Here is a 25910-nt window from a genome sequence, read left to right on the forward strand (position 1 = left end):
GCATTTAGAAGATGCCTCAAAAGGTTGCTGCACGAGCCAGATCTTGCCCTGAAGTATACCCATGCAACCCCGTGACCTAGTTTAGAGGTGTGACTCAGAAGACTATTTATGACAAGGGAAAAGATGACAGTGATCTCAAACAATCCGCTTTTCGGTTGTTACATTTCTTCATCCAGAGACACAAAGGGCCAGTTCTCTCCCTGCAGCTGATGAAGGCAAGAGTCATTCAAATCAAGTTCCTCAGGAATCCCTGAGGTATGAAGGTTAAACAACTGATACATGTTTAGCTGAGTGTAGGATCCACTCTGACTCCCCCCGCCCCAACCTCACAATTTTACAGCTATCATTCATATCCCCAAAGGAGACTGCTATGTTCAAATGGGGAATACACTCAACGGCGCAATGTCCTGCTTTGGATAACATCTTATTTCTCAACATTTCGTTGTCTCCTGCATAGAGACATCTGGGAAGATGGCTTCATCAACTTCCTCATTATGCAAGCAGGACGTCAGGACTGGATTGTGGGCAGCTTTTTGGTGTGAGCCAAGGAGCCCATGCAAGCAGTCACTAAAAGCAAATTAGAACCAGAGGACAAGCCAGAAGTTAAGATCCAAAAGAAACCCCAAAATATAGGGTCAAACCATAGTTCAGAAAAACGTTCCTCAAGAAAAGGTCAACTGTCTCTTCTCCTTGACCATCAACTCTTAGACAACACTTTCAGCCAGTCATGGATTAACATCCTAATCATTTTGGATTTCAGCCTCCCTCAACCTGCCTCACTCCCACTGCATACAGAAGAATGCAGGAAACCGCATCAGTCAAGTGAGCGCGTTCTGCCCGGACACTGAGGTCCAGCGCCGAGGGCCTTCTGATGGTTCCCTCTCCGCGAGAAGCCAAGTTACAGGGAACCAGGCAGAGGGCCTTCTCGGTAGTGGCGCCCGCCCTGTGGAACGCCCTCCCATCAGATGTCAAAGAGAAAAATAACTACCAAACTTTTAGAAGACATCTAAAGGCAGCCCTGTTTAGGGAAGCTTTGAATGTTTAATAGGTGATTGTATTTTAGTGTTTTGTTGGAAGCTGCCCAGAGTGGCTGGGGAAACCCAGCCAGATGGGTGGGGTATAAATATTATTATTATTATTATTATTATTATTATTATTATTATTATCTCAAAAAGTATGAGCTTCTCCCCAACTACTGAATCACATGTTGTACCACAATGCTCTCTCCTCCCCTACTAATTCCCCTCCCCACTCAATTCCATCTGTTTTCTCATCTCCCATTTTTAATTTCCAAGTCGTTTTCACTGGTGCATAGTGAACTGCAAATCAAGAACAAATAACAGCACAGCTGCGTTCCACATGAGAGGCTGAGCACAGGGAGGCAGTAAACTTTGTTCTGATTACGATTCTGTCAAATGACCACAAAGCATTCATCTTTCTTGTGGGCTTCTACATCTGAAGCGCTACTTGCAACAGATGCAAATCCTAAGACCTCACATGAGCAGCATTGGTGCAAAATATGCATTAAAATCTGGTCATAATGCATCAAGGAAATATCAGTAAGGAGACACTGCAAAATGTAAATACAGATTCATCTGATTTGATACCGTTACTTAAAGTGTGGAATTCGCTCAGGGGCAGGAATTGCCTTAAAGCTGGGGGGTGGGGGTGGAGATTCCCCTATTAATATGAAACTGTCGAAATCACAGTTCCTAAAACAATACACGAACCAAAGGACAGCTAACGTGAATTTTGCACTTCTCTGAAAGTTGTGGTGCTGTTCTAAAAACCAACTAACATGGACAAAAATGCAGCATATGTTAGTGGAAAGTGTGCATGAAAATACGGCATTAATGAAAAAAAACATACTAAAAATGCATTAATTGGGGAAATTTGCTTGTAAAAATGTGCATATTATGCAAAATTGAATACAAAAATATGTACACCAGGAGAATGTTGCACTAAAATGTTGATGGATTTTCATGAGTGCTTCTTGTTTTTAAATTGCAAACTGATGTGGAAATGTAGAGTACAGTGGTTCCTCTGGATGTGAACAGGATCCGTTCCGGAGCCCCGTTCACATCCTGAGTAGAACACAACCCGCATCTGTGCGTCGCGATTCGCCGCTTCTGCGCATGCATGGAACATCATTTTGAGTGTCTGCGCATGCGCAAGCAGCAAAACCCAGAAGTAACACGTTCCATTACTTCTGGGTCGCCGCGGAGCGTAACCTGAAAATGTTCAACCTGAAGCATATTTAACCCGAGGTATGACTGTACTGAACTTAAGGTTGGAAAAATAGAAATGGAAAGATGGAAACTGACAGATTCATCCGCAGCTGCTTCGCCAACCTGGTGTCCATCCAGAAGTTTGGGACTACAACTCCCGCAAGCATCAGTCAGCATGGCTATGATGGGAATCATAGTCCAAAACATCTACAGGGCAGTTTGGTGAAGGTTGCCTTTACAGTGTTTCTCAAGAAGGGCCTCCTATAGGTAAAGGTAAAGGACTCCTAGACGGTTAAGTCCAGTCAAAGGCAACTATGGGGGGCAGAACTCATCTCGCCTTCAGGCCGAGGGAGCCGGCGTTTGTCCATAGACAGCTTTCCGGGTCATCTGGCCAGCAAGACTAAATCGCTTCTGGCACAACGGGACACCATGACGGAAACCAGAGCCCACGGAAACACCGTTTACCTTCCTGCCACAGTGGAACCTATTTATCTACTTGCACTAGTGTGCTTTTGAACGGCTAGGTTGGCAGGAGCTGGGACAGAGCAATGGGAGCTCACCCCGTTGCGGCTATTCGAATCACCAACCTTCCAATCGGCAAGCCCAAGAGGCTCAGTGGTTTAGACCACAGCGCCACCTGCGTCCTTCCTAGCAGCTATGCTACAGTGTAAAAATAAAGACTCCTCTAAGGGTGAAGTCATTCTTACTCTGGTCCACTTCAAAAGTACAGAGTAATCTTGCCTTTACAAGCAGTTTTGCCTTTTGCTGAGTACTGTCTACCTGGAATGTCAGTGGCTCTCCAGGAGAGACAGGTCATTCCACGACCTGGTACCCAATCCACATAACTGGAGATGCCAGGGGGGTTGGTAGGTGGAAGTACAGTGGTACCTCGGGTTAAGTACTTAATTCGTTCTGGAGGTCCGTTCTTAACCTGAAACTGTCCTTAACCTGAAGCACCACTTTAGCTAATGGGGCCTCCTGCTGCTGCCGCGCCGCCGGAGCATGATTTCTGTTCTCAACCTGAAGCAAAGTTCTTAACCCGAGGTAATATTTCTGGGTTAGCGGAGTCTGTAACCTGAAGCGTATGTAACCTGAAGTGTATATAACCCGAGGTACCACTGTATTAGCCTTCTAGGTGATCAAATGAATTGTCCGTCACTTATCAGGAAGTATGAGAAAGCACAAATTTAACATCCTACCATACGGTCCACTCAAGTGAACAATGTAGCAGCAAGGAAGGGACATACAGAACCTGTCTTATCAGCTCCTGTGAGCAGGGATTTCCCCTCCCCCCAACGTTGTTCCGCTCACACAAACAGATAATTTGCACAAGTGGCTAAACACTTGGATCGGCAGTTAAACGCTTGTAGTCAACCAACAAATAGGTAAATCCAAACATGAGAAATTTGTATTTTAATTGACTCATGTCAGCTGGCAGCTTCTGCCACAACTATTTCCTAGGGCCTTAAACGTTTTCCCTGGATGGAAGGAGCACCGGGTCCATTTCCAGGTTTGGTACCTAGTCCAGCATGACAGCACTTGTTCCATCATCACAAGAGAGGTGCATAATCAACGCAGCAGCTGCACAGCCCAAATTATATTGCTCCTTGCATCATAGACAGACAGATGGCTAATAAAGAAAAATAAAATACTGTCTCAATTTAGGTCTAATTTATAACAGTGAAAATTGCTTTCGATAGCCCAGGACTGACATGCAGCCTGATATGAAATCAGCAATTAACCAGCTGTGCTCCCCGCACCCCCAAAGTGCCACTGTATGACAATGGCTGGCAAGGTGCAAGCAATATAGCCTGGACTCCGTGCCCCTAAAGTGCTTAACGTGGCCTATAATTGCTTTTTAGAATTCCAAGAATCCAGTTGTGATTCTGAAGTGTCTAGCCCTCAGGGGGTTGGGGGGGGTGGGCAGATAAAGCTGCTAAAAGGAAATTGCAGCCCAATAAACTATTTGTGCATTTGTATCAGTGGCCTGCAGTATTCCTATCAATCCAGCACCATCCACGGGAGCATCTGCCCTCCGTGTAATAAATATAACGCTGCTGCTGTAATAATTTATATGTCCATCTGGTGTTCAATGTATTTTACATCCATTACCTCAGTTACGACGACCATGTGAGGCAGGTTAATGTTACCCTCGTGTTGCAGATGGCACAAGGCCAAACTGGTAAAACAAAATGGAAGCCACATGTTTTGCTCCCCAGTCTAATTTTGCAGAGTTTAGCCACGGTGCCTGGTCTTTTCCTGTGTCCATTCCACATTGCTGGCTGCAACTGAAGAGCAGGAAGCGGGGGAGAAATAGATCCAGCCAATGGGCCAGATCCCTCAATCCCCCACTCTTCGTGGTGGCCAACTCTGACAAATGGCCGAAACCACTGGCCTGTCAATCACCTGACATCACAACCAAGTCAGGCGGTTAACACTTGTCAGTGTTCACAGAGGATTTCTGTAACGGCTGCTTAGTTGATGGGCAGTGGCAGAGGCCTCCTTTTAAGGACTGTGCTGTGAAAAACACATTAGTAAGATGCAGTTAATGATATTTAATATGGTCAGGATGATTGCAATCAAAACCTATGGCTATCATACACAACTTACCGTATTTTTACGTGTATAAGAAATTAAGTTGTTTAGCTTTTAAGGAGGGTGGGGGAGGTCACTTCCGCCAATCGCTCACCCGCCTTTCACTGCCAATCGCTTGCCACAGCCACTGCCGATTGCACACCTTGCCACAGCCACCAATTGTCTGCCCGCTTGCCGCTACCAAAAGCCCACCCACCTACTTGCTGCAGCTGCCAATCGCCTGCCCTCCTTGCCACAGCTGCCAATCGCCTGCCCAATTGCCATAGCCAATCATTAGCAGGCCTTGCCGCAGCCACTAATCATCTGCCCAATCGCTGCTGCCAATCTCCTGCTGCCATTAACCACACATCCCCCTCTGCATTCACTATCTGTGTATAAGACGACACCCAATTTTTGCCTAATTTTTTTAGCAAAAAGCATTGTCTTATACACAGAAAAATATGTTATGAATATGTTATGAAAAATATGTTATGAATATGATTTTCTACAGTGATATGAATTACAGTTTGTTGTTCTTCCAGTGTCCCTGAGGAAAGTTTCGAATAACACACATGGGGTAATTTACCATTTTATTAAAATTCCCTACATTTTCCAGCATCCCTTTGAAACTTCTCCCCTTTCCCCACCTTATTTCCCCCCCTTAACAGCTAAGTTCAACCTGAGGGATATGGTGGCTCCTTGTTTATGGAATTCTCTCTGTAGGGATGCATGTGTGGTGCCATTACTATCTGTTCTTAGGTGCCAGGCAAAAAATGGTCTTATTTACTCTAGTCTTTGGATCTTAATCTTCTCCTTATCATTTACTATGGTGGAGCTGGACCTGATTTTTTAAAAATATATTACTTGTGTATTTTAGGTTGTTTTACACTTATTTTTAATGTTCATTTTTGTAACCTGCTCTGAGTTTCCTGTTTTAAAAAGCAACTATTAAATGTAATAAATAATAATAATAGTGGTTCTTTGCCTTACACAGCCTAGTAAATTCATGGATAGGACAAGACCTGAAGCCAGGGATTCCTAAATTGCAGGTCACCTGCCAAACGATCTCCACTTGGCTCCCCAGAATAACCGAAGAACATATATAAGAGAACACCCAATATATTCCAATGTTCTTTTTATTGCTTTGCAACACTTAAGATGGAATCCATCCATCAAGAGCTGGGCTGCCCCCTTAATAGTGGGGGATTCTTCCCAATCTGGCTCCAACCCATCTTGACACAATAGAAGCACACGTTAAACACAGCCATGTTGAAGTTTATAGGCTGATAACAAAATGCAGCCCAGGTTTTATTGCCTAGGTTTCCATTCTTTTCTACAACCCCCATTGGGCAGCTAAATCTAGCTCCTTTTCAAAGTCACCCTTCTCTCTAGAATTCCTAGATTCCATGGCACTTCTTCCTAGTGCCAAAAGATAAAAGAAGAAAAAACAGGAGGGGATGTAGAGCACACCTACAACAAGCCAGCTTTCATCAGATGCTCTAAAATAGCACATTGTAATTCCCTGCTTCCCAAGGGGCGGGGGGGGGGGGGAATTGATTCCCAATTTGGGGGAAGGGCTGTACTTCAGTGGTAGAGCGCAGGCTTTGCATACACAAGTTCCCAGGTTTAATCCCCAGGTAGGGATGCGGGTGGCGCTGTGGGTTAAACCACAGAGCCTAGGACTTGCCAATTAGAAGGTCGGCGGTTCGAATCCCCGCGACGGGGTGAGCTCCCATTGCTCGGTCCCTGCTCCTGCCAACCTAGCAGTTTGAAAGCACGTCAAAGTGCAAGTAGATAAATAGGTACCACTCCGGCGGGAAGGTAAAGGGCGTTTCCGTGCGCTGCTCTGGTTCTCCAGAAGCGGCGTAGGCATGCTGGCCACATGACCCGGAAGCTGTACGCCGGCTCCCTCGGCCAATAAAGCGAGATGAGTGTCGAAACCCCAGAGTCGGCCACGACTGGACCTAATGGTCAGGGGTCCCTTTACCTTTACCTAGGGCTGGGAAAGATCCTTGTGGAAGACCTTGGGGAGCTGCTGCCAGTCAGTGTAGTGAGTTAGATGGACCGATCTGACCTTGGATAGAGCAGCTTTCTGTGTGCATTGCAAGTAGTAGCACTGCTGAAAAACTGTGCATACCTCAAGCTTTAAAATAAAGATTCTGTATCAAAGCAATCCAAATTTTGCAAACTAAGAAACGGTATAGTTTTATCACCTTTTCCAGATTCACCCCCACCCCCAAGATTTTAAGAAGCTATTTTGCACAATGTGTTCTACTTTGTTAGTAACACAAGCCTCTGAAGACACACACTTACCCAGCCATCTCTCTGCCTTTACAAATTCTCACACACTTTCAAGCATGTCTTTGTGGCCACTAGGGATAGAAAAGTGCTTTTCAAAATAAAGAAAGTAGCAGGGGCAGTCTTTGGTCTTTCAAATTTCAGCGGCACCCTGTACAAGGCCAAAATTCAGCATCCCCCCCCCCAACCTCTCACCTTCCATTTTGCCCAATTCACTACAGTATATACTTTTTGTTTTATAAATAAATAATGAAAATAAGCTTGCAGGAAGCCTTTTGTTTCACAAACAGCCACTTCTTCCTTAGATTCTCCACCTTGCCACATGCAAGCCAGGGACACATAGAATCGTAGAGTCGGAAAGGACCGCAAGTCCAGTGGTGGCCAAACTTGGCCCTCCAGCTGTTTTGGGACTACAACTCCCATCAACCTTAGCTAACAGGACCAGTGGTCAGAGATGATGGGAACTGTAGTCCCAAAATAGCTGGAGGACCAAGTTTGGCCATCACTGATCTAGTCTAACCCCCTGCAATGCAGGGATCTTTTGTCCTACGTGAGGCTCGAACCCACGACCCTTGGGATTAAGAGTCTCGTGCTCTACCAACATGGCTACACCTGCTGCGATGGAACTGATACTATAACACTTAATTATGTTTGGCTATTTCAATTCTGGTCAAGAGCCCAGACATTCAGCAAAACCATGGTTTAGCTAGCCCTAGAGAAGGATTCCAGCAGGAGGTGGAGAACTGCCTTAACCATGGTTTGCCGGTCGCAGACATTAACACTCTGCCTCCATCAGCACAAATAGCTTTTGGCAAACCACCCTCAAGCCATGGTTTCACAGCCTAGTTTTCAGCCAACCTTTAGCAACAGAGGAAAACCAACCAGGGTTATACAGGCTTTCTGTAAAACAGTCCTTAATCTGGTAGAAAAATCACCCCACCTTCTGCAGCAGAACTCAGTGTCCTAGTACCGAACTACAAAGAAAGAAAAGGAAGCTCAATCTCCCATCAATTATCCTGACGCACCTCAACCCTTGCACCCTCCTGATCTTCTGCCCTCCAGCTTTCCCTTCAGTTGATATAAGAAGACTGACAAATTAGTTTGGTTTGGACAAGATAACAAAAGATGGCTTTGTACTCCAAGAAAAATACTCCACAGGCTGCCCTGAAAAGACAAACAGAAAACAGGAATGAAAGCTACCAGAAGAATCTTGGTAGGGTCCAAAAACATCTTTCTCTTGGTGCAAGAAGAAAAGGTGGGGAAGCGGGAGAGGGGAACCCCCAAGACGGAGATGTAGCAAAACAAGAGGAAATGGTCAAAAAACGGGAGCAAAATGTTCAGCAACAAACGTTATCTGATGTGGTTCCAATTAGAAGTGGACCTCTGGTTCAAAGGCTGGCTGGACCAAAGTACTAATTGACATCTGTGCTTCTAAGAAACATTCTAGTAACCTTCAAAGACACGTTGTGTTCTTAGTCCCTTGGACAATGTCTAGCAAGAGAGCAGGGCAGGAAAACAGGGAGCATCCAAAGCAGAGGTGAGGGAACTTTTTCTGCCCAAGGGTCACATTATCTTCTGGACCACCTTCCAGAGGATACATCCATTGGTCAACCTAATCCAGAATCAGTCATATGGTATCCTCCAGATGTTGGAGGACTCCCATCAGTCTCACCCAGAATGGTTGAGGGATGATGGTTAGGGATGGTGGAGGGCAACACATCTGGAAGCCACCATGTTGGCTATCCCTGACCTAATCTCATGGGGCAGATACATAGTTCCACATACAGGCTACTTTGGTGATAGTGGTGATGTAAGGTTAATTTGCATCCTACTTATTTATGACTGTATGCAAATCTGCATGTCTTGTCTCTAATTTGATAGTTTATAAGCCTCTCTACAATCATGAGCACCTCAAAAGATGATCCCAAAATGACTTTAGTTTTGAAGTAGATTAAAGCAGTTGCATGAGAAGAACATGTAGACATTTACACTTGCCTAGAGGAAAACGGGTGGTGCCGTGGTCTAAACCACAGAGCCTAGGACTTGATGATCAGAAGGTCAGTGGTTCAAATCCCCGGAATGGGGTGAGCTCCCGTTGCTCGGTCCCTGCTCCTGCCCACCTAGCAGTTCGAAAGCACGTCAAAGTGCAAGTAGATAAATAGGGAATGTATTGTATCCTTTTTTGTAGCGAACAGAGAAGGTTGCAGTGTTTGTGTGGTTCTTGGCAGTTTGCATTTCTTAGTACAGAAAGTATTGCTCTGATGTGTAGAGATCTTTCCTATTCTACTTAATTCAAGAGTGTTCTAGGTGGTTTCTTTCTACGTGAAAGAAACAGGCAGAAGGCTTCTAATGTTTAGGTTGTTCCTTCTGGGAAGCTGAGTACATCTGGTTTAAGCTGGTTCTGCTATCCTTTCTGTCAAGGTCATGCTGACTATAACAGGCCAGAAAGAGCCTGATTTCTCACTTTCTCTTTCTATCTCTTTGTTCTCGTGCTCAATTCTGTGTTAAGGTTTAGTCTTCTTATAAGTTCTTGTAAGTTTAGGTTACGTCTGCTGCAACTGGATTTCTTATGGACTGTGCCAATCCTGAATGTATTGGATTTGTGACCATTTATCCTCATTTGCCTTCAGTTCTCACAACACTTTCTCCAGTTTGCAAATGGCCGGTAGCCCCTGCAGTGTAGTCTGACCCTTACACATAACTGTAACATGGGCAGGTGCGGAGAAGACACACCTGTCCACACAAACATCCAATGGGGAGCTGGAGGCTCCAACATTTGCTCCTCTAATATGAGAGCTGACACTATGGAACTTTATTTTACCTGCCCCAGATCAGCCCTGCCAATGGACCAAGTTTTCTGTATGAACCAAAACTTTCACTGTGTCGTGGTCCTCTGTCCCTCCTTCTCAGTGCATTCAAAACAAGGCAAACCGTAGCCAATCACCATGGGACCCAACAATCCACCACCAAACCAATTCTCGGTGGAACTGCTTGGCCCTCCATGTGTTCTGGTGTTATTTGCAGTGACCTCATTGGATTGCAAAGGAAAGAATGAGGCTGGGTGTGTGTGTGTGAGAATGGACATTGTATAACTTTTACTGGCATGGTTTTCCCACTGCTCCAAGGAAGCATGGATCCTTATCAAGGGCAATAAAAGCAAAACGAAACATGACTGAAATGTAGCATAGTTCAGGGATATTTATAGCTTTTGCTGGCAGCCACTACAGCTGAACTGGAGCAAGGGAATTGTAAAGGAGCCTTTTATGTCAGGTTTTCCCCCACCTCTCCCTCAAGGATGCCCGTTCCAATGTTTTCTTCATCTTGCTCAGAAGGCTAAAGGGACTTTCCAAGTACATATGCCTTTTGACAAATGGACCAAGGTTGTGTCATTCCTCTAAGCACTTAGAGCGAGCAAGCATAATTCCTATGAAATTATGGAATAAACCATGGAACGTGATCCCACAGGAGGCAGTGATCAGAGGATTAGGCACATTCATGGAGGATAAAGCCATCAATGGCTGATAGCCATTGATGGCTATGTTCTGCCTCTATGGCCAGAGACAGCAATGCTCCTGAATACCAGTTGCTGGAAACTGCAGGTGAAGAGAGTGCTTTTGTTCTTGAATCCTGCTGGCTAGTTTCCCATTGGGGCATGTGGTTGGCCACTGTGAGAACATGATGCTGGACTAGATGGGCCATTGGTCTGGTGCACCAGTCTCTTCTTACATTCTTAAATTAGAAGAACGCTATGGGTGCCTTGGGACGCGGGTAGCGCTGTGGGTTAAACCACAGAGCCTAGGGCTTGCCGATCAGAAGGTCGGCGGTTCAAATCCCCGCGACGGGGTGAGCTTCCATTGCTCGGTCCCAGCTCCTGCCAACCTAGCAGTTTGAAAGCACGTCAAAGTGCAAGTAGATAAATAGGTACCTCTCCGGCGGGAAAGTAAACGGTGTTTCCGTGCGCTGCTCTGGTTCGCCAGAAGCGGCTTAGTCATGCTGGCCACATGACCCAGAAGCTGTACGCCTGCTCCCTCGGCCAGTAAAGCGAGATGAGCGCCGCAACCCCAGAGTCGGCCACTGGACCTAATGGTCAGGGGTCCTTTACCTTTACCTTATGGATGCCTTTGGGGTCTTGCAATAGATTTTTTTTCAGAAAAATACCTTCCCCTATCTTGTGCATGTACCACACCCAAAAAGACACACGGTGCTGGAAAGAAGCTAAGCTCAGAATTCATATCCCGTGTTTAAATGCCGTTGCGTCTGGGAAGAGAGAATTGCATCAGAGCTCAATAATGTGATCTAAGCATCACAGATTTGGGACTTAATCTAGAATAGGCATGGGGAACTTTTGGCCCTCCAGATGTTGCTGAAATAGAACTTCATCATTTCTGGCCATTGGGCATGCCTGCTGGGGCTGATAGGAGTTGCAGGACCACAACATTTGGAGGACGAAAAGGTTCCTCACACTTGGCTTGGAACATAGTTGTTCCTACCTTCACGGTACCATTTCTCCATTATTTGTTAAATAGATCCCCTGTGAGTTTCAGAAGGCTCTAAGGTGTCTACTGTGTGCACAAAGGCCTTGTTCCATGAGAACCTCAATCAAAGCTTGAGGGGGGAAATGGGAAGCCCTCGGGTAATTTAATTATAGATGGACAAGTTTGAAGCTGAGCTCTAAGCAAAACTATAGGACCTTAAATAGGATAACGGTTAGGATACTGGATTCCTCAAGCTGACCTGTTTGTTGAGTATTTGGTGTGTTTTGCTTGCCCAAAGTTTACAGTGGTCAGATTATGCCCAGTCTTTCCTGATCATTTGTCCTGATTTATTTGCTGGGATCTTCTATGACAACAAGCATTCAACCCCCCTTGTTTGTGTTGTGTGTATGCTTCTTCCCATTAAGTCAATTGTTCACCCCACGCTTTTCAATACCATTCCCCATCACTTCTCCAACTGCAATAGGTCTATTTAGTTTTTGCTTTTGAAGTGGATTGGCTGTGCTAGGGTGACAAGAGCGCTTTAATCCACCTTATTTGTGTGAACCCAAAGTTCTGGCTTGCACTGGAATCCCTCCTGCAAAAGCGTGACAGTCTGGAGGCACCCACTCTAAACACACATTCCTGCCTAGGAGGAACAAAATCTAGCAGCGTTGAGCTCCAAAACACTTTTCAGGCTGGAACAAGGGCAACTGGCCAGCGTATATGGAAACTGTTACTTTTTTATATATCTTTTTAATTATTAACTATGCCAGAAAGCTCATAGAGGCTCATAACTCTGCTGAAAAACAGGTATCATGTGCTGATGTGGTAGCGTTGGGACAGCACTGGCCATTTCTACATCCAAAAGGCAACAACAAAGCAAGCCAGGCAAAAAGCTCTCAACTCACCATTCTCATGAGTGTTTAAGCTATTGGTTCAAAAACCCTCTCTGGTTTTAGCAAGTAGGAATTTGGGTCAGGCTCCATAGAAGCACACAATACATTCACTGACATCCTAAGGAGAGCCCAACTGGAAGACGGCCCATCTAGCAGAGTAACTTTCTCCCAAAATTGGCTTATTGTGAAGGCAACAGACAAACCATAAAGGCAACAGCTCCCTCCCACAATGCTCTCTTTCCCTCCTTGAGCAACTGGCATTCAGAGGTATGTTTGTTTTGAATACAGAAGCTCTATTTCCATGAGGGGTTAAATTATTTTTTATTTTGTTTATTTAATTTAAAAACACATACCCCCCTTTTTACCATCTAGGTCTCAAAGTGGTGTAAAGTGATTCAAAAATATACAACATACAGAATTTCAAAACACAAATTAAACCTCAGAAATTTAATGTCTCAGAAATTTGAAGTAGAACACGAGAATTAAAACAAAACAAAACAGAAATGTAGTCACCTTGCAATAGTCTGGCCTGTTACAAGGCACCTTCCTATTCTATATACTAATGGCAATCTCATCTCTGGAATATGGATTCTGATGTAGCCAGAATCCCACCACACACAATTATTAATCAGTGGGCTAATCACAAGGTTTGCACAAGTACAAAAGAAACTTTGAATAAGCAAAGCATAATGGAGGGAAGGAGGGAGGGACAATGAGGGCTGAGTATGCTCAGTGGCCACAAAACACTGTCTGTCTGTTGAGAGGAAATGGAGATTCCTGGAAGAGCATATACAGCGGTACCTCGGTTTAAGAACAGCCTTATTTACGAACTATTCGGTTTACAAACTCTGCAAAACCAGAAGTAGTGTCACGGTTTGCGAACTTTTTCTCAGTCTAAGAATGGAAGTCAAACGGTGGAAGGGCACCGGTGGCAGGAGGCCTCATTAGGGAAAGTTCGCCTCGGTTTAAGAACAGTTTTGGTTTAAGAACAGACTTCCGGAATGGGTTAAGTTCGTAAACCGAGATACCACTGTAGTTTGGTGTCAAACTTGGCAGGATACAGGGCTTACTTGAGTTTCCCTAAAATCAAACCAACCATCCTTCATTGTTATTGAACACAAAACAATTCCACCTTTGTGTACCTCAACATGAAGATTCTTCTAGCAATCTTCTATTCAGAAGGTTGCATGTATCAAGAAACTTCTAGTCCTGAACTTCCAAATAACGCTTGTTTTACAGATGAGAATTGTTTGATTAAAAGTACACACATCCCCATACTATAGGAATATGTTTTAAAAGCACATGGGCACGTGCAAATACCAAGGATTTCCCCAGCTTTTAGATTGGCATGGGTCCTTCCTGTATGCAAAGTCTCTACTCTGTTTCTAAAGATGTAGTCCCCTTCCCTGCGGAAAAGGAAACTCACCGGGCACAGGCCTCTGAAGGATGTGTCATGTCCAAACCAGCCTTGCACATCAGGCAGCTGCTTGTATCTCTATGACCACCTGGGACTGAAAATGGGAAAGCTCCAGTATCGCAAGTTCCTTCCCTGCGACCATTGTTGCTGGAACTGGGAGTGATTCCGGAGCTGGCTTTTATCCGGTGGAGCTTTGATTTGGCGTTGACTTTCCTAGATATCGCTTTGCTTCAAAACGCCGTAATCATATTGGGAAGCGCCTCCGGAATAACCAGGGCGTGTTTTGTTTTGATAAATGTGGTGCCCGTTGAGAATGGAAGACGATTGCCCAAATCAGGAGCTACCTTGGGAAATCTGCCACACTTTGCTACTTCAGCATCAATGTCTAAGCTGGTGAAGGACTGGGGTGGTGGCTTGACAAACAGCAGCAATTATTTAATCTTATTCCTCTTACTTTTTCAAATCTGGAAAAGCCTGGACACTTCCTCGGGGAGAGCTCACAGAACATCTGTGCTAAGGGAAACCAAAAAGGTAGCAGGCTTCAGAGTTCAAGGGCATCCCTACCTCTCTGTCCTGGACAAAGGTGCTGAATAATTGGCAAAAGAGGGCAGGGAGGGGGTTCCCTCAACCCTAATAGCCATATTAGGCTATATGGACCAATGGTTGGATCTGGTAAAAGACAACTACCGTATTTTTCGCCCTATAGGACGCACTTTCCCCCCTCCAAAAATGAAGGGGAAATGTGTGTGCGTCCTATGGGGTGAATGCAGGCTTCGCGGACCTCTCCGCAAGCAGCGGGAGCGCTCCCGCTGCTTGCGGAGAGTTGCCTGCATGCTGAAGCCTGCGCGCGCTGAGCTCAGCGCGTCCAGGCTTCGCGGACCTCTCCGCAAGCAGCGGGAGCGCTCCCGCTGCTTGCGGAGAGCTGCCTGCATGCTGAAGCCTGCGGGCGCTGAGCTCAGCGCGTCCAGGCTTCGCGGACCTCTCCGCAAGCAGCGGGAGCGCTCCCGCTGCTTGCGGAGAGCTGCCTGCATGCTGAAGCCTGCGCGTGCTGAACTCAGCGCGTCCAGGCTTCGCGGACCTCTCCGCAAGCAGCGGGAGCGCTCCCGCTGCTTGCGGAGAGCTGCCTGCATGCTGAAGCCTGCGCGCGCTGAGCTCAGCGCGTCCAGGCTTCGCGGACCTCTCCGCAAGCAGCGGGAGCCAGCGCTGGGCTCCCACGGCTTGCAGAGAGCTGCCTGTTTGGGGGCTGGGGTCGAGGGAAGCTCGAGCTTCCCCTACCCCGCGCCTGGGGGGGGGGAAATAATGTTTTCCCTTTATTTCCCCCCCAAAAAACTAGGTGCGCCTTATGGGACGGTGCGTCCTATAGGGCAAAAAATACGGTACTTTTGTAAATTATCATTTTCCTCTACACCAAATGGCATACAGGAGGAAAAAATCACAAGTGTAGAAACAGCATTGGAGTAAACAATATTTGCAGAAAAGGTCTTATTTGATCTTTAAAAGGACAACAACAAAGCTATTTCCAAATTTCCATCTCTGGTGCTATTTATTCAACAATGACTAACAGCGTCCTCTTTATAGCATCCTTTTTTTTCTGGCCTGATGTTGGAAATTGCTTCGAAGTTGCTCCGCTGATTAATTAATCCTGCACCACGCACAGACAATCTGACTCCACGGACAACATCTGGATTCTCTCTGGGTGCACAAACTTTGCTTGCTAACAGCATTCCTTGAAAGCTGGACATAAAACTGAACCCGGGTGCAGCTGTTGAAGCTATCAACATCTGCAGTTCTCATGGTTTCCAAATGGAAGGTTCCCCCCCCCCCGCCTCTTTGTCCAGATCTCTGCAAACTCCCTACTGTTTTACAAGGCTCAGATTCCAATATTACAGTCTAATGCTTTTTGTGCAAAGTCACTGCAGAACTTATGCTCTTTAATTCAATAAAAGGCGTCTAATCAAAACAAGCCAGTCTTCACTCTCTATCACTGTTTCCATTATAAAAGCTTATTTCCTGCTATAGCTCCTCACAAAATAACTGTGAATGGGGAGCGCAATCAGGCTCGTGCCAAGCAAAATAAGATTGGTTAAATCTGCTTAGTCATGCTTTTCAGTTGCACAATAGGAAAAAGGCGCAGATACTTTACGTCTTTGATCAACTGTTTTCCTGAAACTTAAACCTATCAAAATTTCTCCAAGGAGACACTACAAAGCCACAAGCTTGATTAGGGGAAGAGTTCACAAAAAACCCCACATTATTCTTCTCCAAAATTAATCCAGATGGCATAAATCATACACATTAATATGGATTAGAATTATTTTCCCCCATCAGTCCTTAAAAACCAGCAACTGACACTAGCCTGCTATAAAAGAACACTCAACATGGTATGTCCTAGAAGAACATGGAAGTAGCTGTCTTGCACAGGCAGATGAATTGTCATTTAACCTAGTAAGGGACAGGGAACCCGTGTACCTCCAGATGTAGTTAAACTCACAATTCCCATCAGCTCCAGGGATGATGGAGAGTTTTAGTCTGGCAACATCTGGAAGGCCACAAATTCCCCACCCTAGCCTACTAGAATCATCTCATGAAACTCCTTTACATATTCTGAGTCTCTGCTCTACATTCCCACCACCAGTTGTGGTAAAGGAAGGACATAGTTGAGACAGGACATTCTCGGTGGTGGCACCCACTGTTTGTTTTTAACTTCACCATAAGCTGCCTTTGGATTTTTTCATGAACAAAAGAGGTTGAAGGTAAGAATTCCTTATATAAACACATCTGGAACATACAGAAACGTGTTTCACTTCTGAATTATGCTACCTGCCTTAATGTGCTTCACATATATTATCTCTCCAAGCCTTACAAACTGTTCTCCCCTTGCGGAAGATCTGAAAAAAGGCTCAGGGTACTGGCTTAAGGGAAAGACCATTGTTCACGGGCAGGATACCTTCAATGAAAACAAAATGTCTAAGGTTCAGGAGAAGGACCATAGCAAGACTGTAAATAAAATAACTAACAGTTCCATTCTTACAGCACTTGGGACATGCCTTCTCAGGTTCCACGTCAAAGCACTGCTGCAGGCAGAAGAATACCAGAAACTGAACCCAGTTGGTTCCCTGAATGGCCTTTATATCCTGAATAGCTGCCAGTTACAGAGAAGCCTTTGAGCACATTCAAGTTTCCGGCAGCCTGTGGAGAACAGGACTTGTGTGTGTGTGTGTAAGTAAGGAAAGAAAAAAGCCAAAAGCAAAACAAAACAGCTGGCTACACAACAACATGCTCTTCTTTCAAGGCTTCTGCTGACCTTTCCTTCAGTACAAAACTAGTTTCCCTGGGGGGGGGGGGGGAAGTATGAGAAAGGCCCAGGGGCTGCCCAAATGGTTTGCCAAAGTTCCGAATTCAGGCATAGCTCTCCCTTCCGCCCCTCCCCAAACCATTTTATTTGATATCGTTAACCCCACTGCTCTCCCACAGCTTGCCAAACCATAGAAGTAGAAAATGAAACAGTTGCTTATACTACCCATTTAAATGTTTCAGCAGTTTCCCCAAACCGGCTGCTTTAGCCCACGAGAGCATGCTGGAACAAGGTTCCGTTCTCTCTAGACAACTGCAGTGCCATCACTGCAGTGGACATCATGTGTGATGGACAGGGCCCCAAAAGACAAGTAGGTCTTTTCCACTGTGCTCCCGACAAAACCTACTTCCTGAGTAGATGGAGTCTAAAGGGAATGGGCCATAGCTTAGTGGCAGAGCTTCCGCTTTGCATGAAGAAGGTCCCGGGTTCAATCCCAGGCATCTCCAGGTAGGGCTGGGAGAGACGCCTGTCTGAAACCCTGGCTAGCTGCTGCCAGCCAGCTGTAGAGGACACTGAGCTAGATGGTCCAGTGACCTGACTCTGTGTAAGGTCAGATTTCTCCATCCTTGAAGGACAATTTGACCGGAAACGAGGAGATGGCTGTGATGCTCCACCGGAAGGTGGGGTGATGGGCATGAGCTCAGAAGTCTTTGAAAGGGGAATTTAGAAACTCTAATTTAGGAGTGGGGAACCTGTCGTCCTCCAGTTGTTGTTAAGACGACCATTCCCATTAGCTCCAGCCAGCATGGCATAGATCAGAGATGATGCAGTAAGGGACTAGCACAATCTGCAACATGGATGGGAAACCTCCAGCCTAGGGGAGAAATGTGGCCCTCCATGTCTCTCTCATAGAATCATAGAGTTGGAAGGGATCCAGAGGATAATCTAGACCAAACCCCTGCAATGCAAGAATATGCTAAGGCTGGGCGATATATTGTCCAAAACCCATTTGAAGTCCATTACCATATCAATTTCATCGTTTTTGACCTGGCAGTATTTCACGAATCATGATGTGTGTGTGCTTTGCAAAAATCACAATGTGGGATGTTAAGTTGTGGGTGAACATATCAGACGACACAGCGATTCTTCAAACAGCTCTTGTTTATTCACAGACCAGAACAGAACTGAACTGAAGGGTTCAGCCAGCCTGCTTATATAGAGCTCCAGAACAACGTAATTGTAACAACTTTCTGTAACTATCCAATCACTGAACGTCTCTTTCGATCCCTTATTTGCATATGTGGACCTGAACTATCTACAGTATCCCCCTGCTGGCCCAGGGTGAGAACTTCAGTACATAACACGGGACAAGCCATGAAACCAGTCAACACCTCGACATAGCTCTGTCCTTATTTCAGACATTGTGATGTTTAGCTGGTGATATATCATTGTAGGCAGCCTGTGGTACACAACATGGATGGGGAGTCAGTGTGGTGCAATGGTTAGAGCGAAGGGTTAGGACTGGGCAGACCCAGGTTTCAAACCCTGTCAATGAAGCGGAATAAGTGACCTTGGGCCAAGCCATTCTCTCTCTCAGCCTACCCTACCTGGAAGGCTTGTTGCAAAGACAATATGAAAATGATGAGGACCATGTAAACGTCTTTAAGCTCTCTGAAGGAAATAATGTAATAAATAAAATGAACAGAAGCACAGAAGAAAACCCAAGGCTGTGTTAAGATATACAGCATAGGGAAGAGAAGGAACACTTACACTGCCAGAGCCACATGTGAATCTGAATTGCCAAGAATTAGATCTTTTCAAGCCCTTTTATAACTGCCTGAAAGAATTTTTTTACAGCAAAAACAGACTAAGTTCAAGGTCACAATCATAAGGAAAAGGAAGTTAAACCCATAAACAGAATATGGAATCATAAAACGAAAAACATGTACACAGATCTAGAAAGACAAAAACACACTCTCTCACACACACAAACACAATTAGATGGAAATTCAGTCACGGAGCCAAGTCGATGGGAAGGCAGCAGCCAAAATAAACTTGAGACAGTGGCTAAGATAAAAAGGATAACCGTTATAAACTACCTACATCAGCATTAAACCAACAGAAAGAAAATGTCAGAGTGCTCCTTTGTCCTCCTTGACCTGAATTTACCATTAAAACCACAGAAGAAAAGACCTATCTTGTCCCCCTTCTTAACGGCAAACAATACATTAGATTATTCACACTTAAAAAGAAAAAAGAACAATCCCACAAAACAACTTGCTTAAAACTTGCTTATTTAGAAATAAAATGTGGTTATATCAGCAAAGATGGAGACTGATCGTAGCCAGAGAGGGAGGCAGGGGAGGGAGATGAGAAACCCAAGTAGCCAATTATCTAAATTTCCACAATGAGGAAGAAAGCAGAGAGATGCAGGCAAGAAGCATGGGCATAGCCATGATTTATTGGGGGCTGGGCAGGCTTCATGTTAGGAGGGGAAGAACCTTAGTTAAGTATTTTTATTTATTTATTTGATGGGGGGCCAGCCACCCCCCTGCCTACGCCCAAGGTGAGAAACAACAGTAGTCAAAGGGTAGTGTGTGGGGGCAGAGGGAGAATATGTTCAATTTACAGTCACACCTTGAAAGAGGCATGCTCTGGATCAGGGCCCTGCACCTGCTTTTTCTTCCAAAGAAAAGTGGCATTTTTCAGCATTTTCTTTCTCTAAAAGTGTGAACAAGCTGGTTCAGACAATAATATCTTGGCTTAATAAGCAGAGATAATGCACAAACCTTTTGTTTACATATGGAGTGCCTATACACATGCAGCAATTAAATCAGGAAGCCTCAGCCATAGTTTTCTATTTTATCCTAACTAAGAAATGGTGGTCATCAGCTTTGGTTACCGACCACAGCTGGCTGCAGAAACCATTAGGAGGAAACCTTGAAGGCCTTGTATAACAACTATCCTAAGGTTGTTTCCTTGACTTGAGCAACTTGTCAATGAGAGAAGATGACGAGCAGACTTGCCTCACCGACTCAAGAACCTGACCATCAGGCCTGTTTGGACCATGTACCTTGTGGTTGGAGCATTTCAATGTGGAGGGGGGATGACCATACCATTTTTCTGACCCGGTCTTCTTTTCTGCTATGTGGCAGCCTCTCTGTGCTAGGCCACAGCCTCACAGCCGCCATTTTGTGAACAGTGCCCAAGGAACATTTGAAAATTCCCTTCAAAATCGGCAACCTTCAAAGCAAAGATGCCAGAGCACACTGGAATATCACACAGAAAACAGCCAAAAACTTTATACTGCTTGAAAAGAAAACAAAGTAAGTTCTGTCCTGAATGCCAAGCGTTAGGTGCACAGCTCAAGGAAACAGCTGACCTGTCATTGAGTTCTCGGATGTGCAGAGCTGCTCCCTCAGCTTTTCCACGTCATCGGGGTGAACCTGTTCATAGAGAGTGCTTCCAAACCACTCTGACTGGGGCTGGTTGAGAACAGGAGTGACAGAATCCGACACGTAGATCACTCGGCCTGTCTCAGCAGCAACAACAAAGAGGAAGCCATCTGCGGCTTCAAGGATGAGGTGTTTCAGTTCCTTGCCAAGAAAAGGAGAAGAAACAAGTAATTTAGGGAGCAAGCCTAAATAAATGAAAAGCAATTTTTAACAAGAATGCATAATTATTTTTGTGTTACTTCTTCTCAATACTGCATTCATTTCCATTAGCAAAGGCCGGCTTTTGTCGGACAACGTACTTGGATAAAACTGCAGTAGTTTAGTGAATTGCTTTGTTTTACTCGCATTCAGTCTGTCATTCCTGTTCACTGGGCTGCATTCAATATTCCCTGTCCACTTTCGCAAGGACATGTATTAATGTGGATAAACAGAGGAACCCAACACAGCAGCTGTGCACATGGAAATTTATTGTGCTGTAAACAGCTTAGGGATTTTTTTCTTTAAAACATAAAGCTGTGTGGAAATGAAGTTAATAATAATACTAATAACAATAGCAACAACAACAACAAGAGCAAGTCAGGAGATCAAATCACGTTTCAAATGTAACAGGAAACTGTGGTTAAGAGCAGAATCCTGGCTTGTTCACTTGAAGAAAGGAGCACTCTTTGGGCATGGGTATGTAGCTGCATATAGCTGAACAGACTTCATTTATACCCTGGCTTATTAAGTCAGGATTTGATTGTGTGAATTTGCCCGGCATCTCTGGTTTGGTCATAACGCTAACTCGCTAATAGGTGGAATCTGTGGCCCTCCAGATGTGGTTGGAAAACAACTTGCTTCAGCCCCAACCTAGACAGCTTATGATGGATCCCTGGCCTCACAAAAGTCAAAGGCTACAAAATAAGCAACATCTGGTGGGCCATGGGTTCCCCGTCCCTCTGCTAAACCATGGTTTAGTGTTACATGTATGAGCTCCCCCTCCCCTCCCTTCTGTAAGGAAATCATAAGCTTTTGTCTCCAGCTAACCACAGTTTGCAATTATGTTCAAATCTGGAACTGGGGTTAGTCTTACCTGTGGCATCCCCAACCCCCACTCTTTTACACATATACAATCTTCTCATTTGGATCAAATGCAGGGGAGATAACTCTGGGCCACAGATGAAGTCACATATGTTTGGCTTACCTTACTGATCTCAACGGATGAAGAAATATACCAGTGGTTTTCAACCAGTGTGCCCGGCACCCTGCGGTACCTTGAATAATGGTCAGGGGTGCGGCAGTCAACACCAGCCTCTATCCCTCTTTCCTTCCCTCCCTCCCCTGATGCCTTCTTGTGTCTCTGCCTCCCAAAGGCTTGCACAGCTGTTTGTTGCAGCAGCCCTGGCTACAAGCTACCAAGGAATGGTGCCTCTGAGGATGGCCAGGGGGTGCTTCCCAGGGCCCTGTGGGGGCAGTGTGAGGAGGCACCTCTCTTTGGGGTGGGGGGACAGCTCAGAGACTGGGGGGGGGCAGCTGCGTCTGCCCAGAGGATTCCCAAGGAGAGGGAAGAGGAGGCTGAGGGAACCCTCCACAAGGGAGGGTCTTTGAAAAAGGGTGAGAGGTTACCAGCTCTGCACGCAATGGGTGACAGAACTGGGCTCCTGAGCCCCACAGGGGTGCCGCAGAAAGCTCAAGGGAGCCATGGACTAAAAAAAGATTGAAAACCTCTGAAGTATACAACCAAAGACTTAACTCTGCAGAAGCCATTTCCCAAAACTAGTGATAACACAATATTGCTAACAAAACTAAAAGTAATACGAAAAGGGTGGCACTCATTCGAGCTCAACCCACAGCAACCAAAAGCTCACTGCAACGACAAAGATTTTTTTATGGTGCTTCTGAAAATGCTGACATGTGTCTGCAGAGGAAGGGAGTATTCCACAACTGTGGAGCAGGTGTGGTAAGTGCCATGTGCACATGAAGTCCCCTTCATTTTACCTTATGTTTTTAATGCAGACTAAGATGTTTTACGCACATGCCGCCAGACCAGGAAGTGCAAGTCTGGGGCTACACATTCTCATGACCCCTCTGATGAGGTTCAGGCAACTTCCTTGTGGGGAGAACTGCCAGTATCTTATTCAGGATCCACCCTGGCACCATCCTCTGACTCAAGAGAAGGAGCCCCTCACAGTACACCCAGCCTCACAGAAGTCTAAAACACAAGGCAATGGCCCTATAACCAGCCAGTCAGCTCTCCCAGGAGTTGGAAGTATGATCACCCCTCTATCCTTTGTTAATTTGTACAAATCGCCTCGCAATGCAACATAGCAGTGATGTAGACCTCTCTCCCCCTGCTCCCTCAAATACAATTCCATGGAGCAAGGAAACCAAGGCATGCCATGACACGAATAATACCATACAGAAGAGGGCTGGGGTAATACGGGCCTGTATCTAATGTTCTCTGCTAGTGCAAGGGCTCATTCACAAGCAGACGGGTGAATTTCAACACTGAGCAACAGGGGAGCCAAATGCAACAGGTGCACACAGTGGCGTAGCGTGGGGGGTGCAGGGGGGGCCGGCCGCACTGGGAGCAACATCTGGGGGGGCGCGCTCGCACTCGCAGCTCTCCGAGTGCTAAAATCCACGGGTTAGGGGGCGCAAATTACTTGCCTTGCCCCGGGTGCTGACAACCCACGCTACGCCACTGGGTGCACACATGGAAACCTGCTGCGCAACAGACTGCACATATTTCGCAACGAAACTACCGGCATTCTCTTGCACAATGACATTCTGCTAGCTTAAAACATTTCACACCAGCAGAGGTAAACCGCTAAGTTACTTGAACTTAGTGCTACACCAGAGACAGTCCCTGGCTGACATTTTCCTTGGCAGCTGTGTGTTTTGTATCACACCACCCCCAAGTATGGCAAACATCTGCATCACACTAGTAGATGGAAAGACTAGTAGACTGGAGACTGAAAGGCACAGGGGTTCGAAGGGCAGTTTCCCCCCACTGCACAACAAGAAGTCTAGATCTGCCATCCCGTCCGGGAAGTGCAGTCGAAGTGGGGCAACCTTTGACTGCGCTTCTCGGTTGGTGGCAAACAGATGCTTGCTGCTGTGAGTGTGAAACTGCACTGAAGGCTCCCACCCCTTCGTTCAGGGCCACTGCCTTTTCCCCCAAAGAAAGCCACCCACCTGCTCAGTGAGGAAGGAAGGCTTATATGCTCCATCGGTAGATTTGTTCCCAGTGCCCCTCATGGACTTCATGTGTGACACTGCCATGCGGAGAATGGTCAGCTTGTCAGGTTTGCGCGCCAAGGCGCTGCAGGTGGGCACCATGTCAGAGAGCTCGGTGATGTACTGGGTCATCTTGTTCCTCCTGCGTCTCTCGATCTCACTATGGTTCTCCCTAAACGCACATAAGAAGGAGCAAACCGAGAGAGAAAGCGAGATGCTGTCGGTAAAAGATGCAGTGCTTGGAAATCGTTACAATAGTCAGAGCACGTAGGAGGGTTGCGTCACACTCTAGCATGGCCAAGAGACGGAGAACCAAAAGGACAAGGCTACGGAGAGTGTCGGGAGGTCCATTCTTAGGGGTTCCAAATATGTTCTATGGGACAGGGCAGAGCTTCCCAATCTTGGGTCTTGAGTTATTCCCATCATCCCTGGCCACTGTTCCTGCTACCTAAGGATGATTAGAGTTGCAGTCCAAAAACAGCTGGAGACCCAAGTTTGGGCAACCCTAGGCTAGGGCAACTTTTCCCAATCAGGTGTCCTGCAGATGTTGGTAGACTACAGCTCCCAAACCCCTTTTACCATGCTGGCTGGGCTGGTTGGAATCCAACAACATCTGGAAGATACCACGTTGAGGCAGCTTTAGCACCATCCCAGTGATGGCCCTGCATTTATCCTGGTACAGCAGGGATGAGGAACCTGTGGTCCTCCAGTCGGTGCCAGATTTCAGCTCCCATGAGTCCCTGACCAATGGTCAGGGATGATGGAAGCTGTGGAGGGTCATAGGTTCCCACCACCATGTTACAGCCTTCTTATGGCTGCCATCCATTCTTACAAAAATAAGCAATGGTTTGGGGACCAAAGGGACCTTTGGCAATGGGTGGTCCAATTTCCACCAAGAGGGAGAGATTCATTGCACCTCCCTCCCCTGCATCACAGGTCAATGTCCCAGCCTGTCCGAGCCATGCCATGTTGGTAGAAAACAAAACTTATCGGGGCACCTTTCACTCAGGGACTTTCGAAGCGCATTGCAAGGTAAAGCATTTGTGTGTCTTCCATTTTGCATTTTGGGAAAACTAAGGCAAGCAACCCCAAGCCTAGTGATTTCTTACAGGCACAGGAGCACGGATGGAGCCCCCCCGTCCACAAAGCCTGGTTTTTTTAATGGAGGAAGTAGATCCACGTTCACATTTACTTGTATGGGCAGATCTTCCTCCTCCACTGAAGTGAATGGTGTGGGTCTCTGCAGGCCGGGGAGCTCCATGCGTGCCTTGAAGTAAACACGGAGCTCGACATTGAGACAATAAATTGGTGAACACTTGGGTCACGTAACCACTTCAAGTCCAATCTGAGCTGGTGGGGAGAGAAGGGAACCAATAGTTTCAAAGAGAGCTGTAGGATTGCAAAGCTTGAAAATGAAGCTTTGAAACACTTATAACTAGGACTCCCCATACCTGAGCCAATCTGTCCAGCGAAACCTTATATCAGTTGAAAGAAATATTATGTTCCAAGCAAAGTGAACTCCATGCTATTTTTTAACTGCCCCCAGACAACCCAGATAAGAAATTCAGTGATTAAGCAGTATCAAAATAGCCCAAATGAAAAATAAATAAATTATGCAATATGAAAAGTCAAATTCTGCAACATGCATAAATTATACAACTGAGCAGATTTTATTTATATTTTAGTTGCATAATCCACTCTAGTTTTGCAGATCACAGGAAGGGGACAGGAAATTATGGAAAGTGGTGAAACTCCAGGCAACCTAAGCAAGACTGGAAATCTTTATCTCATCACCCCTTCAGCTTGCAAGGTTTATTCAGGCATTGCCCTTTCTCAGGAAGCACAATTCTGCACCTAATCACATATTTTGCGCTTTTTGTGCCACCACACAAAATGGCCACGTGCCCAGAGCCACACAGGTTATGATGTTCAAACTTGTATCTTGTTAGTAATGTGTTGGATTGTAAGTTCTTTGCAGGAGAGAGGCAGGGTCAATAATATTGGGCAGGGGGTGTGTGTTACTCTAAAATGGCTGAAACACATTTTGCATTTT

The 25910-nt window shown here is 45.8% G+C and overlaps 1 protein-coding gene across 5 annotated transcripts in view; it reads right to left on the reverse strand.

The window, feature by feature from the left end:
- The window catches only part of ARNT2 (aryl hydrocarbon receptor nuclear translocator 2), a 147332-nt gene that overhangs the window by 72643 nt on the left and 48779 nt on the right, over positions 1–25910 (reverse strand). For all 5 annotated transcript variants that reach the window (XR_014504571.1, XM_083412001.1, XM_083412000.1 and 2 more), the window contains exons 4-5: positions 23816–24029; positions 20566–20779 (exon numbers count right to left, since the gene is read on the reverse strand). Coding sequence is in view for 4 of the 5 variants with exons in the window: in XM_083412001.1 (XP_083268127.1) it covers positions 20566–20779; positions 23816–24029 (428 nt within the window). In the remaining variant the exon portion in view is untranslated. The remainder of the gene's footprint in view (positions 1–20565; positions 20780–23815; positions 24030–25910) is intronic.

The sequence above is a fragment of the Podarcis tiliguerta genome (genome assembly GCF_965153285.1).
Source record: "Podarcis tiliguerta genome assembly, chromosome: 14".
Lineage (NCBI taxonomy): Eukaryota > Metazoa > Chordata > Lepidosauria > Squamata > Lacertidae > Podarcis > Podarcis tiliguerta.